This window comes from Nicotiana sylvestris, chromosome 10 (assembly GCF_000393655.2).
Source record: "Nicotiana sylvestris chromosome 10, ASM39365v2, whole genome shotgun sequence".
Lineage (NCBI taxonomy): Eukaryota > Viridiplantae > Streptophyta > Magnoliopsida > Solanales > Solanaceae > Nicotiana > Nicotiana sylvestris.
The window spans coordinates 149,571,750-149,591,872 of NC_091066.1; the positions used below are offsets into that span (position 1 = coordinate 149,571,750).

A 20,123-nucleotide genomic window follows, 5' to 3' on the forward strand; every position below is an offset into this window, starting at 1 on the left:
GTGCGTGTCAGTTTTGTGTCTGTTTCTTCTTCTGTATTTATTTGAGAAAAAGATTAAATTAAAGTCTGGTTTAAAAAAAAAAGTGAATAATGGGATATTCTTTTATTACTTTGTCAATAGAATTTGATTCTTTTCAAACACCTTTGTTAATGATTTTTTGAATCAATCAATAGATTGAGATTTGAGGGCAAATAAACTTTTCAAAAAAGACGGTATCATGCTAATTGTCGAATTTGGAATTCTCTTGTTAATTCGATGCTTCAACCACTAATGATTAATGATAAGATCTTCAAGACCGATTAAGGAAAAATGTGAAAGTAGTATTTGTTTTGGATTAAGCAATATAGTGTAGTTAGATTGATATCTATTGCAACATTTTGATTACATAACCCCCCCCCCCTTTAATCATAGTATATAAAGAAAGGATTAATGTTAAATATCGATAAAGATACTTTAATAATATGAAAGGGAGCTTTGAAGCAATAAAGTTATATTCGTGTTATTAGGTCACGAGTTCGAGTCGTGAAAACAGTCACTAATACTTGCATTATGATAGATTGTCTACATCACACCCCTTGGGGACTGGCTTTTTCCCGAACTCTACATGAACGCGAGATACTGTATACAGTAGGTTGCCCTTCAAGATACTTTAATAATATGTCATAGTTTGGATTTATCTTGAATATTTTATAAACTTAGAGAGAAGTTGTCACCTTGTCGTTTATCAAGGCCAACATGTTTTTCCAAATACAATTGAACTAGTATTTTTTCAAAATATTTAAGACCGCAATAAAATCAAGCCATCAAAGTCTTAGTAAAGTTAGCAAACTTAACGGAATACTTTGTGCGTTGCATTGCTTTTTAAGATATTTTAATAATATATCGTAATTCAGATTTATCTTGAACATTTGTCAACTTAGCTTGTTGTTTAGCAAAGCCAACATGTTTTTCCAAATTCAATTGAACTAATATTTTTTTTCAAAATATTGAAGATTGTAATAAAACCAAGTCAAAGTCTTAGTAGTTTATTACTTTATTGAATTGTAATGAAATATGTCACGTCTAGGTATAAAACATGTTTCTAAAATATCAACGATTCAAATTTATGTGCATCTCAATTAATCCATTAAACATTTATCTTTCATTAGTATAGGCATAAATACTTTGCTATCAAGTAATAGGGATATAATAAAAATTACTTATTATCACCTCTATCAGGATTTTTTTGCGTAGGTAACGTTCTTAAGAATTAGAACGTAGGGGTTTGAAGTACTAGTTTACAAATTCGGTCGTGACATTGTTAAGTTATCAACAACAATAACATATTCAATGTGTTTTTGTAAGTGGGTCTGGGAAAAGTATGATGTACGTAAATTTTAACCCTGCCCATAAGGTAGAGAGACTGTTTTCGATAGGCCTTCGCTTTCAGAAAAATATTTTTCAAAACAAGTTAGAAAATATAAGAATAAAAAAATTATGATTGAAAATACTATAGAACAGAAAAGTAATGACGGCAAAATAAAACTAACAAAAGTAATAAAATTGAAAAATAGGATAAAGATAGCATAATAATAATAATAATAATAATAATAATAATAATAACAATAATAATAATGGACATTGTTAAATTATACTTGAATCTATATTTTATGACAATGGAACGTGAAAATAAGTAAGAACGCCACCACTCACCGGCGACAGACCGTCGGTGGCCTTTAATAACGAGCAACATACGACCGACAACCCTTGATGTCGACATACATGTAACTATTATATTATACATAACTTGCAAACTTTTTGTTGGTTTATATCAAGTAATAAAACTATGATATCTTCTTTCTCTACTTTTTAGTTGTTCTTGTTTAAATTTAAATAAAAAAACAACAACCTCATTTGGCTATATGTTTAGCCGAAAAAAGAAGAACCATGTCGTTTTCGAAATAAGATTAGATCTTAGCATTTTCATCCTTGTAAACTCCAATATGGTGACAAAGACTATAATTAATCTAATAGAGACCCCACCACTCTTGTTCTTTTAATTTTTTTTATGACGATGATAGTGTTCATATCAATTTTGTATGCATTTAAACTAATCAATCAAGTTACTATTAACTTCTAACAACTTAAAATTTAAAAATTAAACCTTGATTTCTAAGTTGCTATTTCAATTCTTTAATTGGGGTGTTTGATTTGAAGCAGGAATCAGACAGTGGCGGACCCAGAATTTTAAACAAGTGGATTTAGGGAAAAAAAACAACAACGATATGTATTAGTATAATCGGTGTAGGGTATGACAATCATATAAGGTTTGATCACTTTTTTTTTATGAAAAAAAAAAAATCTCAAAACAAAGTCATCTTAAAGTCGCGCTCTACAGTTTTTAACAAATTATTTTAAAAAGATACAAAAAGTTGTATGTTTCTATTTTTAGCAATTTATCTATTTAATTTAACAGTTTTACTTCAAGAAATTCAGTTAAAAAAAGTACTAGCTCTAAGATATTCATATAAAACCTAGAATTTTTCTTATTATTATGTTAGAAGTTGTTATTTCTAAACAAAAGAGAATAAAAAAATTCATAAATACTAAAATAATTCCAATAATTAGTGAAAACGAGATATAACCAAATCCGAAATTTAATATAAAACAAAAAGACATTTCAACATAGACTAAAATTAAATTAAACTAACAAATAAATAATTTGATTAAGATCATTAAAATTTGAATCAAAATTTATTTTGTGTATAGGTTTAATTTTTTAAGGTCAATTAAACCATAGAATAATTATTATTGATTTCAAGTAAAGAAAATAAACTAAAATAGTAAAATGGCAAAGAAGAGGACATGAGTGATGGGACCAATAAATGTAATTATAGTTGTTATGATTATGATCAGGACGACGACTCGTTCTACCAATATCACTTCTATATATTTATCATTTCATCCGTTAATTCATCGTAAAATTGTTTTAAAGTTGCTTTATCCTAAAAGAGTGGACTTTACAATGTTCAACTTTTTCGAAAAGATAGATTCCATTGCTTGGCCTCCTTGGTAGACGATCCTATCTAATTTCGCTTGAAAATGTACTTTATGTTGACAGCTGATTTCATTATGATATCCATACTTATGTTGGATCTTATCCAAATTAGAAAATGATGAGTTGTCGTTGTTAATGGCAAGGTATTAATCAAAAATTTATTGGCTGCTCTTTATGACGAATCTTCTTGTTCCAGTCGATTTCCCATTTCAAGACTCGTTCAATTTGCTTGAAATGATCCCAGAACATGCAAAAGTCAAGTCAGAAAGGTGCAAGTCTTCCGACTAATCAGGATCATGTACTAGGAATTCCCAAAAAAGAAAACAAAAAAAAAACAGGGAAGTAAATATGCTCCTTATCATCGAAGTCAACGCTAACCCATAAGTAGACCTTTCGTGCGTGTTAAGCTTCTAAAGTTTTAAATAATTATTTTTATTATTTTGACAAGGGCATTCCTTATTTACGCTGACATCACATGAGCTTGACCGACCTAGAGAGCATGGCCAAGTCCAAGATGAACACGACCATCATAATAATTATGATAATATAGTACTTTTTTTTATAATAGTGATTTCTGGTCAGCTTGCATACACCTCAATTATTCTACCACGTACTTGCTACCTTTTATTAAAACACACGCACTATGTGACTCTGTCCATCAATACTTGAGCAAATAGACCTCCAATGAAATTTGAACTGAATACCTCATGATTCTCCTCCCGACCAGTGTTAAAAATAGCGTGAAGCGAGGAAAAGCGACAACCCCCATTTCACGAGAAGCGAGAAGCGAAGTGCCCTCTTTTTTTAAGTGAAGTGAAATTTTTAAAAAAAAATTGGGCAGAAACTTGGCAGAAACTAGACAGAACTTTTCTGAAAAAAATTCGCCAGCATTTTCAACGTTTTTTGGACGTTTAGAAAGAAAAAGAAAAAGAAGAAGAAGAGGAGGAAGAGGAAGAATGAAAATAAATCTGGAAAACATACCTGTTGAAACTAAGTTGCTGTTGTACTGTTGAAGTCTAGGAAAACATACCTATTGAAACTAAGTTGCTAGTGTACTGTTGAAGTCTTGAAGAAAAAGAAGAACCCTAGTTTGCTTGAACAAATCGCTGCTTTGAAAAACCCTAGTTTGCTGCTAAAGAAGTTAAAGAAGTGCTAAAATAGAAATAGCGATTTGGGTATTTTAATTGAAAAAAGACTTTGGGTCTTTGGTTAAAGAAGCGGTCGCTTATGCATACATGAGCCGCTTTTAACACTGGTAGCGATACCCCTCCCGCTCCGCTTCGCTTCTCGCTTAAAGCGAGGAAGCGCCCGCTTTTTTTAACACTGCTCCCGCCCCCTCTACTGCACTGACCACCATGGGTGAAGCCACCTTTAGTAAAGGGTTGCCGAAAAATTATGAAAAATCACACTGTGTATATAAGTAAAATATTGATTTTAGATATATAAAAACCTATATTGAACACCCTTTGTCAGAAATTTTTTTTCTACTTCTTTCAAGTTTGAACACCCTTGGAAACATTTCTGGCTTCGCCACTGCTGACCACTAAGTGAAATTAGACATAATACTACCATCAAGTATGATATGTGCTTAAATAACACAGTATTTTTTCTAAGAGAATAGATCTCCAATCCCAGCCTTGTCAATGCAAGTGACAAACAATTCTTATAAACGGGTTTTAAGTAGCAATAGGAGGACTGCTAAACTAAAGTTTAGTCACATCGCATATAAACTAAAGTTTGGCACTGATGATTTGAGTGGGGATGCATCATGCATCTGAGAATCCTTTATATACATTAATCATTAGAATTATGTGACATATTATATACATGTCAGAGCTATACAGGCTAAAATAGCTGCACAGAGAAGAATTATATTACTGTGTCCAATATGTTTTGCATACTAGACAACTGAGATCACATGTACTCGGCTTAAATCAAATGCAGGAACGTTACATTAAGTTCTCTTGGTCTTCGAGCGAGCGCTTGCGTGCCCTTAAGTTTAGCTTGAGGCTTTCAGGCAAAGGAGGTGTTCTGCCCCGACGAAATAGAACTGCGAGCGCCCTCATCTTCCGGCATAGATCAAATACCTACAGAAGGGTCAAATTACAATTAGGACGACTAGAAAATAATTCACTCCTGAAAGTAACTTTATAGCTTTTTTCTTACTGATGAAGCTTCGATCTCAGCAACACCTTCACAGCCTTGACCACCTCCCTGAAGCAAGTCACAGTATCTTGCAGCCTCATTTTCATCCTCAAATACCTTCAGAGAGTTTAACATATTAGTTCCTAACTTCATTTGATCTTAGCCAAAAGACCAAGAATGGTGGATTACCAACTTTATCTATGTACGAAAATCACAATACGAAAGATTAGCACGTTCACTCTTCTAGCCACAAGAGCCTTTCACAAAAAAAAGGGCAGCCCGGTACACTAAGCTCCCGCTATGCGCGGGTCCGGGGAAGGCCCGGACCAAAAGGATCTATTGTACGCAGCCTTACCCTGCATTTCTGCAAGAGGCTGTTTCCACGGCTTGAACCCGTGACCTCCTGGTCACATGGTATCAACTTCTCCACACAGGCCTTTCACAATCTACCCATAATATTTGTCAATAAACTTGTCACTAAACAGGGCACTGACATGCTCTCAAACATTTAAAAGAACAATAAAATAGAAAAGCTAACAAGATCTATCTGCTGCAAAATGACTAAGCCTTTGATTTAGGAATGTCAAGTTACTAGAGAATGAGAACTGGACCTGGAAAGATGATGGAAAACCAAAAATTCTAGAAATTCTGGATAAAGATGCTGATGAAAGACCAATCAGAGGGACAAGAACTGAACACTTTCTGATATAAATCAAAGGAGTGATTTGTTTTGTGGAAAGGCGGACTTAATACTCTAGGCATTCTATAAACGATATACGAGCTGCCCTCCATTGGGATCGAATGAGCCCTGGGGAAAGTGGAAAGCAATAACACGACTACATAAATAAATGCATATTCCACCAACATGACACTGTCCTCTTTCCATATTCAATCACCAGACCAACACTTTGACAAATTAAACTCCATTCCATCTCTTTCAAAAGTTTCAAACAATTCAGCAATTTAACTTCAGTAAAAATTTCCAAAGAGAAATGTACTTGCAGTCTAGAAAATTAGAAGCATAAGTATTTTCATCTAAAGCTCACAGTGCTCCAACCTTCTACCATCACAATCTAAAATGCGCTCTTTCATAAAAGAGCCCTCATCCAATTATGACCTCCCGTTTTCATCATTTTTTTTCTTCCTTTTTATTTAGGTTTAAGGGGATGCCAAATATTGGCATTCTAGTCATCAGAGTTGCAGGCATATATAGAGCTTTAGCCTCTGAGAGGTTGTTACATTATCTATACACTCCTCCTTTCACAAGAAGATATACGATACACACACATAAATAATTGAAAAATAGAACTGATTTTTCCTTAAGTTAAATAGAATGATCAGCTGTTGCATATTCACTTAAAGACAGCACAGAAAGTGTGATGCTAGACCTGTAAAAGTGTAGCTTCCAGAATATATCTGAATCATTTCATGTGGCATACTGTCAACAACTTCATACAAGTGAAATTAAAGACCTCACGTAATGACACCAATATGCTTAAGACCATAACTTTTCAATTTTATTCTTTCCCTTCCTAAATTTCTCTCTCTATCAATTTTGATCCTCCAAGTGATATATGGAATTGCATCTGGACCATTTACAGAAAGAGAACTTTCTCAACCATCAATCAAAGGTCAGCAGATGTAGGAGGATGTCTAATCACCCAACAATCAGCTAATTTTAAGCTCTACTAAAATGTCATTTCTTGAACACTATGGGCAGATAAATACTTTTTTTCTAAACAATCTTAGTAAAGCTCATGTTTGGGAATAGTCTCAGGCATCATACTTTAAGGATGTAATTTTTGTACACATAGTGATGCTTCAATGTACGACAATTCTTCTTTGCTTTAAGAATATGTATTACTAACTTAAACCTTTTCCTGAAGGGTTACGGATCCTTCAAGATCTTCCATACTCTAGATATCATAAAATATGTAAGAAAACTTAGAGTGTCATGGAAAACTGAAAGAGGCATCAACACAAATACTTACAAGTACTCCCTCTCTGATATCCTCAACAAGCATCTGAAATCTTGTGTCAGCTTCTGGCTGCTTTGCACGGTTTTTCCATTTTCCACCTTTCGAGAACAACATCCCAAGCTCTCTTTCAACTTCACTGCATGATGAAAAGAATCTAATTAAGAAAAGGTAATTAAAATTCTAGCTTAAACTAAAAGTAAGAAACAGACCTTTGGTTTTTCCGGGTCTTCATTGTACACAACTGATTCTCCCTCTGGGTCAGCACGTATACAGGTTTAGGTGTTTCTCTCCAAGGGTTAGCCTCCAGCACTGTAGTAAAAGATCAACAAGCAGTGACTTCTTGACACTTAGAAAGAGATGCTCAAAATGCAAACACTACAACTAGCTTATGTCCTTCATGTTCTTTGGTTTTGATATAGGCCCTAGCTGCTAATATAAGCTTGCTTTTACTTATATGGGTTTTCTACTCTATGACCTACATTATGTGTTCCGCACATAGTAGGTCTATCAGCTAGTATCGATAAAGCCTCCAGAAATCACTAAACATGTTAGCATACAGTCGGCCCTGGAAAAACCACAGGTACATCTTTAAGGTAGAGATTCTATCGAATGCTTGACTCACTTCTAATAAACTACTTCATATGGCATACAGTCGGCCCTGGAAAAACCACAGGTACGTCTTTAAGGTAGAGATTCTATAGAATGCTTGATTCACTTCTAATAAACTACTTCATATACAAGTGCAATCATAATGAAAAATTACGAACAGAAAAGATTTATCATTTCTATGCAAGAAAAGTTTGCTGAATAAAGATTTTTTAAGGGAAAGTAATGTTTAACTAATATACAGTAATCTTGAAGTATAATAATCTAGTGTAAATAAAAATAATTAATAAATAATTCTTAATAACAATATATGATGAGGTTGCTGCACGCTTCCTTATAATATGTTAATCTTAAAATAAAATTCTTTAACTTTATTGCAGATCAGAAAATTGATAGCGTTAGAGTTTTTTCTTATGGAAAATGCACAAAAATGGTTTAAAAGATGCTAGAAAGGCAAGTAATCATTCTAGTGTATTCTTTTTACAGTTACTTTCAATCTTTCACTGAGACTACCTTTTTGGTGAGTCATTACTTTTGTGTGCATTTTCCGACTTATCTTTCTTGCATCCTCATTATCTTATCATGTATAAGGTGCTTGGTTATATCTTAACGGAACTTTTCATTATTTTCAAGTTTTGTGTAATATGGATAATTACAAGTGTTTTAAATAAGCTAAAACACAGTTTATGAAATGAGATCAAAATTTCTTTGTTCATTGTTATGCATTACTGTTTTTAACTGTCCTTACTCTATAAGAATGAAAAAAATGCTAAATTTTTCTTTGTATGAAAAGACACTGTCTTCATTTATATGTTTGTAATATAGCTACTTAGTTCTTCTATTTCTAGATAAATTAGACGCAACTATTACTTTTATGTTCAGCTGAATTCTTCTGAAAATAGCAGCAACAGTTACTATTATGAGGAGATCTCAAAAGCATTCTATGTTTGATTGTGGAATAGGATGGGACTCAAGAAGGAGAAAGGAATATCAATGTTATTGTTATCTGATGGGAACTGCGCATAAAGAGAGACTTTGTCCTGATCTTACAGCCTCCAAGAACAGGATAAGAAAGTTAGGTGATATAAATTTACAAACATCCCCCACTAATGCAGTCAAACTTTGCAAAACATGTTAGGCAATTGCAATTTGCCTTAATCATAATCAACACTGGATATGACATTTCAGAAAATGGAGAAAAGAATACTCTTTTCGACCTTCAAAACCATGTCAATATCCAACTATTCTAAACTAAAGAGAGATATTTAATGCATTGAAGGTTGAATATTTCATCAAAAGCCTAAGATTCCTTTAAATGCAAGTCAATAATGTCTCCTTCTCTTGAACCTTAACCTCATTTTGTATCATAACACAAGTAGAAAGGACAAAGGATATGATAATCCAGTGATTTTTTTAGCAGTTACTCCCGTTTTTAATATAGTAACTGCAAGTCTGCAATTGACAAAGCTACTTAATTCAGGCACCACATCAAAGGCAAATTACAAAAGAAATTGCACCAGTGTTTGCTTAAACAGAAAAAAGATTTTATTATATCTCGATTACAGTACTCTATGTAATCACCTCTTGGTTTCATTTTTCTGACTTATTTCATTCGGGAAACAATTTGAGAAGTGGAAGAAAGACTAGAAAATATGCCAGCACAGCAAGCACTGGTCATGGAGGCTATCGTCTTTTCAGGTTTAAAATGTTCAAGTTTTTTTTTTTGAATTGGTAACTATTGTAAATATTATAAATATCAGTACATAGGTTGCACTGAAAACCAAATTTACATTGAGAGAATTTGTAGATGTTCTAATTTGGGACCTAGCAAGATCCTAGTATGTCTATGATTGTCAATGTATCTTCTGTGTACATCTGTTTGCACCAAAAACAAAAAAGAAGAATACAATTGAGTTTGATCTTCTGCACAGGATTGCTTCTGTCTTCAAAACATCTAATGTTCCTTTCCCTCCAGACTGTCCACCAAATACAAGCCGGAACAGTCCTCCATCTATCTCTGCTAGTTGCTTCAGCTCCAGCTTCTTCCCAGCTATAAAGGACATCTTTAATCATGTATGGCATTGACCATGAAATACCCTTAAGACTAATAAAGATTTTCCATAGTTGATCTGTAATCTTGCAATGAAGAAACAAATGGTTGACAGTTTCTGCATTTTCCCCACACTGAAAACATCTTGAACACAGAGAAATTCCCCTTTTTATGAGATTATCCTGGGTTAAGACCGCCTCCTTCGCTAGTAGCCATGTGAAGCAAGCTACCTTGTATGGAATCTTTGTTTTCCATATATGTTTCCAAGGCCATGTGTCTACCTGTTGATTATTATGATTCAAAATCTTGTATGCATTCTTCACTCGGAAAACCCCTCTGTTGTGCCTCTTCCACCATATTGAATCCAACCCTTCCTATAATCCTGTAAGTGCCTCCAGCTCTTTGTAAAGGTCAGCTAATCTTGTTATCTCTCAGTCATTCAGCTGTCTTCTTATAGCTATTTCCCATCCTTGACGACTCCTCATATCAGCTACTGTCCTATGCTGGTTTTGTGCTAAACCGAACATATCTGGGTATCTTTCCTTTAAGCTTCCAATTCGTAACCAATTATCATTCCAAAATGATGTGTTCCTTCCGTTGTTCACTCTTATGGAGGAGTGGTTCTCCATTATAGGCCAAAGTTCTCTGATGGATTTCCACACACTTACTCCATATGATGTACTGACTTTTTTTGACACCCAGTTGTTTTCTTCACCATACTTTGCTTTGATCACTTTGCCCCATAAAGATTGGGGTTCTTTAGAGTACTTCCATAACCATTTAATTCTAAGAGCCTTGCTTTGGTTCTTCAAATTCCTTATCCCCAATCCACCTTGTTTTTTATCCATTGTTAGTGTCTTCCATTTGACTAAATGGAAGACCTTTTTCTCCTTATTGCCTTGCCAAAGGAATGATCTTCGAAGTTTGTCCAATCTCTGTAGAATACCTGCTGGAATTGGGAACAAAGACATCATGTAAGTAGGTAGAGAGTCTAATACTGAGTTGATTAGAACTAGCCTACCCCCAATGATAGATATTGCGATTTCCATCTTGACAACTTCTTCTCGCACTTTTCTATGACTGAATTCCAGATTTCTTTTGATTTGGATCTTGCACCAAGAGGCATCCCAAGGTAAACAGTTGGTAGGGACCCAACTTCTCCTCCCATTATCTGTGTCAGTTGCCCCATGTTGTTAACTTCATTAATGGGAAAAATATTGTTTTTTCTCCAGTTAATGTGTAATCCTGATACTCCCTCAAATAAAACCAAAATTATCCTTAAGAATCTAAGTTGGTCTTTTTCAGCATCACAGAAGACTAGAGTATCATCAGCATATTGGAGATGTGTGATCTCTAGATTGTTAGCCCCATTCCTGTTTACCTCAAAGCCTTTAATCCATCCACTGACTTTAGCCGTTTTGATCATGTTGTTCAAACCTTCCATGACAATGATGAATAGAAAGGGAGATAAAGGATCACCTTGTCTGAGACCTCTGTGTGAGTGAAAATAACCTTTAGGACATCCATTTATGAGAATGGAGAATTTCACAGTAGAAATGCAAAATTTCATCCATCTAATCCATTTTTGCCCAAAACCCATTTGTTCTAACATTCTTAGTAGGAAGCTCCAGTTCACATGATCATAGGCCTTCTCGATATCCAATTTGCATAAGATTCCAGGTTCTTTCCTTTTTATTCTTGAGTCCACAGCTTCATTAGCAATCAACACTGCATCAATTATTTGCCTTCCTTTGATGAACGCCATTTGTTGAGCATCGACAATTTTCCCAACCACCCTCTTAAGTCTTTCAGTTAAGACTTTTGAGAGCAATTTGTAGAAGCTCCCTATCAAACTGATCGGTCTGAAGTCTCTCAATTCTTTCGCACCTGTCTTTTTTGGAATCAAAGCTATATATGTTGCATTGAAGCTTTTCTCAAACATCTCCTGTGAATGGAAGTTGTTAAAGGCCGCCATGATATCTTCCTTCAAAATGTCCCAACACTTTCTGAAAAAACCCATTGTGTATCCATCTGGACCTGGAGCCTTGTCACTTGCGCACATCTTCAGACTGCTCAGCACTTCTTGTTCCTCAAAGTTCCTCTGTAAAGACTCCCTTTCTGATTCAGAAATGCTTGAACTATTTTCGAAATTGACTGTTGGTCTCCACTGTTCAGGTTCTGTGTATAGCTCCTTGTAGAATTCAATGATCTCATTCTCTATTCTTTCTGGATCCTCGACTACTTCATGTCGAATCATTATTTGGTCAATGTTGTTGTTTCTCTTGCGTGCATTTGCAGTCCGATGGAAAAATTTTGTATTCCTATCCCCTTCTTTGAGCCACAGAGCTCTTGATTTTTGTCTCCATGCAATTTCTTCATTCTTGAGTTGCTCCTCAATCTCCATTAGAGTAGCTGCTTTCCTCACTGATTCCTCCTCCGTCAACGCTCTTAGTTGTTGTGTTGTCTCAAAATCTGCTAGTTTACTTAGCAATTTTGATTTTTGCAGTCCCAAATTGCCTTCGTAACTTCTGCTCCATCCTTTTAGCTTGCCCTTGAGAGCTTTTAACTTGCAAGCTAAAATGTAATCAGGTCTTCATGAGAATTCAAAAGATCCCCACCACTCTCTAATTCTGTCATCAAAACCTTCCACGTTCAGCCACCAATTTTCAAACTTAAAGTATGATTTAGCTTGTTCCCACGCACCACAGTATAGAGCCACAGGTGAATGGTCCGAAATCAACCTTTGTTGGATAGTTTGCTTGATGTTTCTGAAGCTTACATCCCATTCTTCTGAAATAAGAAATCTATCAATTCTTGAAGCCGATGTATGATTGTCCCCTTTGAACCAAGTATAGTTTCCTCCTTCAAGTCGAAGATCTATCAACTCCATATCTTCTATAAAATCCGAGAACTCCACCATCGCTCTGGACCTCCTTGAACATTCCCGTTTTTCAGAAGGGTACCTTGTAACGTTAAATCGCCACAAACCGCCCAAGGACCTTCTATCAATCCCCTCACTGCACCAATTTCTCTCCACACTTTTTTCCTTTCTATTCCACAATTTGGAGCGTACACTCCTGTTATGTGACATTGAAAATTCTGTAAAAGAGCGTCAAACTTGCACGTCAAAGTGTATGCACCAGTCTGTAACACCTCCCCTTTCCATACTCTGCAATCCCATAACAACAAAATTCCCCCTCTCGTGCCGCTAGCTTCTAAACTTGCATACCTCACCCATCTACCACCCCATGTTTGCCTGACTATTTCCTCGATATCCCCCTCGACTTTTGTCTCTTGCATGCATATAATGTCTGCCCTCCAATTCTGCACTTGACTTTTTATGATCTCCCTTTTCTTCTTATCGTTTAATCCCCTTACATTCCAGGAAATTACTTTGGTCTTCATATTGAAATGATTGATAGATCTCTTCCCTTACTCCTTTTCCCGTCACTCTTGAATTTGACATCAAAAGAAGTTAACCCTTTTAATTCCAGCGATCCCTTGAATCTTTGTTTCTTCATTGTTTCTTCACCTCCAACTCTGTCTCCACCCTTCTTACCTGTCTGCAGCTGTCAATTTGCATTAACAACTCCAGTGCTTCTTCTTCATGGCCTTGAAAATCTAATCCAAACATTTTCCCCAATTTGATCATATTTTGATGGACCCATATTGTTGCATCCATGTCTTTATCCAATAATGGATTGTGTTGCTGAACTGCTATAGGGTTCACCTCCTCGATTTCCCACTCTTGGATAGAGCTAGATTGCTTCAGATGATCCAAAACACTTCCCACACGATCATTCCCCATCTTTGTGTTTATACTTTGCTCCCCTGCCTTATGTTCCAATCTTGCTAACTCTACTCCACCTTCTGGCTGACTGCAACTGATAAGTGTTGCCTTTTGCATACTTTCATGATTTACATTGGGGGTTGGCTCCCCTGGAGAGGACTCTTTTGTCCCCAAGTAAGCAGGTCCTCCCATTTCCTCGATATAAGGCTTCAGCCCAGTATCAACAGAAAACTCACACGAGAGGTCATTAAAAATGACTTGTGCAACCAAATCGGGGTCATAGGATTTCAGCTCGATTTTTGACACTTTACTGCTCTGATTCATCGAAGTTGAACCTTGTGTAAGTTGCCCACTTTCCTTTCCTTTATCAGTGCTTAGTTCATACCGTGTCTTTCTTTCAGCCCAGATTGGGATGAAAAATTTGGTACCGTCTCTTTCAATCCCAACCTCATTGGGAGTCTTTCTGCCATCACCAGCAATTTTGATTCTTGCCCACTTTAGATGATTTTTGAGATCAGTTTCTTCTTCTGTAGCTAACCATCCCCCACATAGATCTCCTATTTCTTTGAAGATCTTTTGTGACCATAGATGTAAAGGAATTCCCATGGCTCTAATCCAGCATGTTTCCTCAATTTGTGAGTTTGGAATGCATCCAGCAGTATGATTCCACCATTCCAGATGAAGCTTGAACTTTTTCCATCTCCATTCCCCTTGCACAATCTGCTCCGCCATGAATCTGTTTGGAAATTCAAAAAGAAACATGTTGCCTGTCATTTCGTATATGTTTACTCCATATGCTTTGTTCCATGAGGCACTAGCCCATCGCCTTATGTCTGCTAAAGTGGGTCTCTCATTGATTTCTTTCCCAAAAAACCCGATAATGCATCTTTTTAGGAGACCTGTATCCTCTCCTCCAGTAGGTTCCAAAACAGAGATTTCCCCATTGCTCGTGTTGACCCTTGCCTCTCGAAGGGTATTGGATTGCCATTTACTCTCCTTAACTGCTTGGGCATAAGGAAGATTTTCCACAGTGTTTCTGGGTGGTACTATGGAATTCAGCCTGGTGTTCTGATAAATGAATCTTTCTATCTTAGCTGCTATGTCTTTCCAGCCGGAATTCAAAGTTAACTCGGGGATTATTATTACAGACCTCCCTTCTCCCTTCAGTGACAGAATACTCATATATCTTCCATGAGCGTTAAATTTCCTAGTACAGAAATGTTCTATCATTTGCTCCTTGTACTTCCATCTCTTCACTAGATTGTTTTGATCTGTCGATGCTTCTTTAAGTGCAAAGCAGATCCATTCCATTGCCTTTCTGCCCATGGAAGATCTTCTCATCATGTTGCGACTTCTCTCAACCCATTCAAACCATGTGTCTTTGTTGGAGTTCCATCTGGTGATGTCGAAAGACTTGAATCCTGCGTTGAAATATATCCTGTTGTCTCCCATATTATACTATCCAGCTGCTCAGTTTTTGAAATTTAGAGGAAAGTTTTCGCAGTGAGCTAGAAAGTTTGAAAGAAAAAAGGAAACGGGAACCAAGAATCTGGACAGAAAGATTCCCGCCACCGGAAAAATAAACGTTGTCGGAATTCAGAAAGGATTGTATGGGTTTGGTCGGAAATACCCAGTGAGCATGCTGTCCAAAAAGAAATTTTTGAAAAGAGGTTAGGAGCTTGCTCACGCGCCGGCGCGTGGCATTTGTCTCGCCGGAGACGAGCTGCGCGTGGGGGCGCGTGAGGGGTAATTTGCCGGATCTATTTTCAGAGGGTTGGTCGGAATTTAGCTGGCGTGCTAATGGTGTTTGTGTAATCTCAGAAAACCTTGTTCTCAGGCTCCTCGGGGAGTGTGCCTGAGAGCTTAAGAAAGTAGAGAGAGAAAATGTGAGTTTGATAAAATGTTCAAGTTAATCAGGTGTTTTGTGGCATTTGTTTTCGTATTAGGTGTTCTTTTGCAACGACTTTAGTCGAAACCTACTTAAACAAACCTAAAGACTTGGCCTCCTCACCTGGACTAAAAGTATAAGTAGAAAAAGAGATGAGATAGGTAGACTATAAATTCAAGCAGTGGTGGAGCTAAGTGGAGGCAAGGAGGTTCAGCTGAATCCCATTCACCCTAAAATTATACTGCACAAATGCATAAAAACCTATGTTGCTCAGACCCTCAAAAATATTGCTGCACTTTTGGATGATCCGATACACACCCGGCGATTTTGTTGAAGAGTGCGTGCAACATAGGTAAAAATTAATTTTCTAGAGTTATATATAAACTGTTAAATCCCCTTGACATAAGTGTAGTGACAAAGGGTTGAAAAATTTAGATCATAGGTTCAAATCCTAATTTTGACATTCTAATATTTTTCTTAATCCCCTTGTATGAATTCTTGGCTCCTTTACTAGACTCAAGTGACCAATTATGTGAAAACTAATTTGGTATTCCACATGAGTTAGTGAAAAACTAACTCCAAATACTTGAGAGCATTCTTGTATATAACTTTCAAAACTTTAATATTTAAATTTTATTAACTTATTCAAATGTTTACACTTTTCAACCCCTATTTTAATATTTTTTGCAGCTACTTCTAATGTACTCCTTCTGCCCCATTTTATGTGATACTTTTCTGTTCAAAAAAAAAATACCTTTCTGTACTCGGAAAAGGTCCAAATATGCCCTTGAACTATGCGAAATTTGAGCAAATTTGCTCGTCGTTAATACTCTGACACAAACATACCTCTACCATCCAATACTTGTTCCAAATATGCCCTTATTTTAAATGACCCCATATAGGAAGGCATATTTGGTCCCATGCGCATACTTTTGAAGGAATATTTGTCCCATTAAAGTTCTTAGCTTTTATGTTATTGAGTAATCTTGTTTGGTTCAAAATGGAAGTTTGTAATTGTAATGATTACACAAATCGATTGTTTTCCTTCTGTAAATCTTAAATACGAACAAAGAGAAGCAAAATATAGAAAACCTGAACCAAATATTGGAAGAGAAACATACATAGTGGCCGGCCAATTTGAGAGATTTCTCTTCCAACAAATAGTTTATGTTTTTGTACACTTTACTTCTCGTTGTTCCTACACCATGCTTCTCTTTGTTCCTACGCAAAGTGTATAATGTTTTGTTTGTAAGGAGCAGTTAAGTAATTTATTTTTTGCTATTGAGTTGAGATTCAACACGTTTGATTAATGCAGTTGATTCATTTATTGCCTATGGTGGCTAGACTTGTCTATTGTGTTACAGTTTTTATTGTTGTGATGCCGAGAGTGGCTATTTAGTGGTATTTTGAGGTATAGGAGGCCGTGGAGACATTTATTGATATAGGTGTTCCAACAAATGGTTTAGGTTTTTGAATACTTTGCTTTTCTTTGTTTGTATTTAAAATTTAGTCAAAAAAATCAATCGATTTGAGAGGAGGATTTTATTATTACAAAATTCCAATATAATGTCATGAATCAAACAAGATAACTCAATAACATAAAAGCTTAAGAACTTTAATGGGTCAAATATGCCCTCAAAGTATGCGTGTGGGACCAATTATGCTCTCCGTTTGGGGCCGTTTAAAATAAGGGCATATTTGAAGCAAGTACGGGACAATAGTGATATGTTTGTGCCAAAGTATTAACGGCGCACAAATCCGCTCAATTTCGCATAGTTCAAGGACATATTTGGACCGTTTCCGTTCTATATTTTAACAAAACTTTAAACTTCTAATTTAACCATTAATTTTATTATTTATAGCCACAAAACTTTATATGACATATTTTCGACCACAAGTTTTAAAATTCAATCTTTCTTAAACTTCATACTGCCAAATAGGGACGAAGGGGGTAAGAAATAAGTCAAACGAAATGTAAACAGTAAGAGAAGCTGAAATAGACGAGAGAAATGAGGTTTACCGTCATAGCTGCTGCTATCGAAACTCTGTTGAAGATGTCTACGCATGTCATAGGCACGTGACGACACCTGCTCTACAAACTCGTTAGGAGTCCCCGGAATAGTCCCATCCATACGAAGCGCTCTCTCCACTTCCTCATCTCTTCTCGAACTTTCCTCTTCTTCTTTGTCTCCTCCGGTACTCAATTTGCAACAAACAGCCATAGACCTCATTCTATTACAACTTCTAGGTATCTGGAACTGAGGAAACGGCGATTTTGACTTGGCGTGAGAAGAGAGAGCGGAGATTCGCCGCCGATGGTGGTGGTGGCGGGAAAACTTTCCAGGAGGAAGAACGATCGACGGAGGAACTGATGAGAGAGAATCCATGAGTTTGAGTTTGAGTTTGATCAGCGTAGTTACGTGTTTGATACGATTCGATTTAAACTGTGAGAAAATTAGGAGAAAACTAGAGTATTCTGTGCGTGAAGGAGTTGTGTAAGTGAAGGAGAAGAGAAGAAAAGGAAGTTGTTATTGTGTAAGCAACTGGAGAGTTTTGTGAATCTTCTTTGGTGTGTTTTGCAGATTTTTTTTTAGCTGTGATTCAAGGATGGGAGTCATGGGACCCAGTTGAGGTCGTGCCAAATACCTAAAAATAGCTCTCCCTTGTAAAGTGATTAAAAAATAGTTATACTAATTTATCGAAACACGAAAAGTTCAACGTTGGATTATATAACTATTGCATATAAACTTTTAAAACTTCGGTAGATTATGAAATTCCTGTTATAAAATAAAGACTATAAAGTAAAGACAAGTATAGAGAGAAACTGATATATTATTCGAATTCAAATTGATGTACATAATGAACTGAAATCTCTTCTATTTATAGAAGAAAGGAAGCTGATGTGTAAGCTGCTACGCAAGCTGCTGTGTAAGCTGCTACTACAAGCTGTTGTGTAAGCTGCTATTACAAGCTGTTGTGTAAGCTGCTACGCAAGCTGCTGTGTAAGCTGCTACTGCAAGTTGCTGTGTAAGCTGCTATTGCAAGCTGCTTTGTAAGTTGCTACTATACCAGATATGAATAATCTTCTACTGAGAGCAATGTTTATCCATAATGGAGTACTGAATGGATAAGCTTATTATACCCAGTATGGATAATCTTCTACCTAAGGTAATGTTTATCCATAACCGGGTACCGAAGCGATAAGCTTATTCAGGAAGCTTATTTCCAATAGAGTACTTAAATAGATAAACATATTTACGGTGGAGTCCCATATGGATAAACTTCTTCAGGAAGCTTATTTACAACGGAGTACTAAATGAACATCCATAATATAATATATTTATAACACTCCCCCTTGGATGTTCATTAAAAGATAATGTGCCTCATTAAAACCTTACTAGGAAAAACCACGTGGGAAAAAATCCTAGTGAAGAAAAAAGAGTACACATATTTAGTAATACGCATTGCTGGCTGTGAACACGTGATTTTTGCTTCGCACGACAATCGCTCCAAAAGAAATAAAAAATAATAATAATTGGCCCTGCTGTACAATTTTTGGATTTTTTACATGGCACTTCGTTAATTATTTATGATTTTTGCTCATTTTTACCTCATTAAAACAAAATACAAAAAATGTGTGCGTCATGCATAATTCGAACCATAATCCGGTCGTTAAAAATAGAAAATCATAAATAGGCATCTTCGTCCGTAATTTTGTTTTGTTTGATTTTACCTGCTTTGAAATATTTTAGTGTGTGTGCAAATAATTGTATTGAGTGTGTATTTAATTTCAATTTGATTTTGTTGCTTAGTTTTGTTTTTAAAATAAAGAAGAAAAAGAAATAACAATTAAAAAAAGGGGGCTTCTTCTTCCGGATTGGGCCAATTTATTAAAATTGGCCCAAACAAACAATGCACAAACCAGGCCTGCCCGGTCCAGTCCAACCTGATACCCAGGGTGTCCCAAACGACGCCGTTTTTATCCAGTTTGATCTGAGCCGTTGATCTCAGATTGATCAACGGCCAAGATCACACTTCCCATACCCACGAACAAAACCCGACCCGTTCCACCCGGACCAACCCAAACCCCCTTTAGTTGAAACGACACCGTTTCCCCTAAGCCTTTAGATCCAAGCCATTGATTTCAGTTGATCCAACGGCTGAGATCAACCCACCCATTCCATATATAAGCCTATAACCTTACCCTGCCCCCCCATCTGATACCCAGCTCCTGTCTCCACCTTCTCCCCCATCAAACCCTAGGGCCGCCCCTGTATCCCTCACCATGAAAACCGGCGGCATGAACGCCGGTGACCTCGCCCTTAACACCATAGAACCCCCTTGCCGTCCTGAACCCAAATCTATCAACCACACACCTCGAATCCTATCCCACCTTCTCGAATCTTCATTTGAAGATTCGAGTCGGAACCTAATCTACACCGATCTGCCCTAAATTCATACCAGACACTCCCCAGACCCCCCTCGTGACCAAACCATACTTGGTTTGGTCCGAATCTGACCAGGGAAGCATGAATCCCGGATCTAGTTTTTGAACTTTAAAGGTCTTCGTCGATGGTCCGTGTCTTGTTCAAACCAAAGGATTAAGGTCTAATGGACCTTAATCGAAG

At 36.4% G+C, this 20,123-nt stretch overlaps 1 protein-coding gene across 1 annotated transcript; it reads right to left on the bottom strand.

Annotated features, from left to right (window-relative positions):
• Nucleotides 1-4,787: 4,787 nt before the first annotated feature.
• On the bottom strand, nt 4,788-18,066 carry LOC104241118 (uncharacterized). The gene is made up of 5 exons (XM_009796035.2): nt 17,516-18,066; nt 7,371-7,470; nt 7,174-7,297; nt 5,204-5,299; nt 4,788-5,124 (listed from the first exon to the last, which is right to left on the bottom strand). The coding sequence occupies exons 1-5, from the start codon at nt 17,880-17,882 to the stop codon at nt 4,987-4,989; spliced, it is 825 nt and encodes a 274-aa protein (XP_009794337.1). The 5' UTR covers nt 17,883-18,066; the 3' UTR covers nt 4,788-4,986.
• Between the last annotated feature and the right edge of the window lie 2,057 nt (nt 18,067-20,123).

Coding starts and splice junctions, on each gene's coding strand:
- LOC104241118 (XM_009796035.2), bottom strand. CDS start 17,882: ATGGATTCTCTCTCATCAGTTCCTCCGTCGATCGTTCTTCCTCCTGGA. Junction 7,471..17,515: donor CGATAGCAGCAGCTATGACG/GTAAACCTCATT, acceptor CTTTTACTACAG/TGCTGGAGGCTAACCCTTGG. Junction 5,300..7,173: donor ATATCAGAGAGGGAGTACTT/GTAAGTATTTGT, acceptor AACTCTCTGAAG/GTATTTGAGGATGAAAATGA.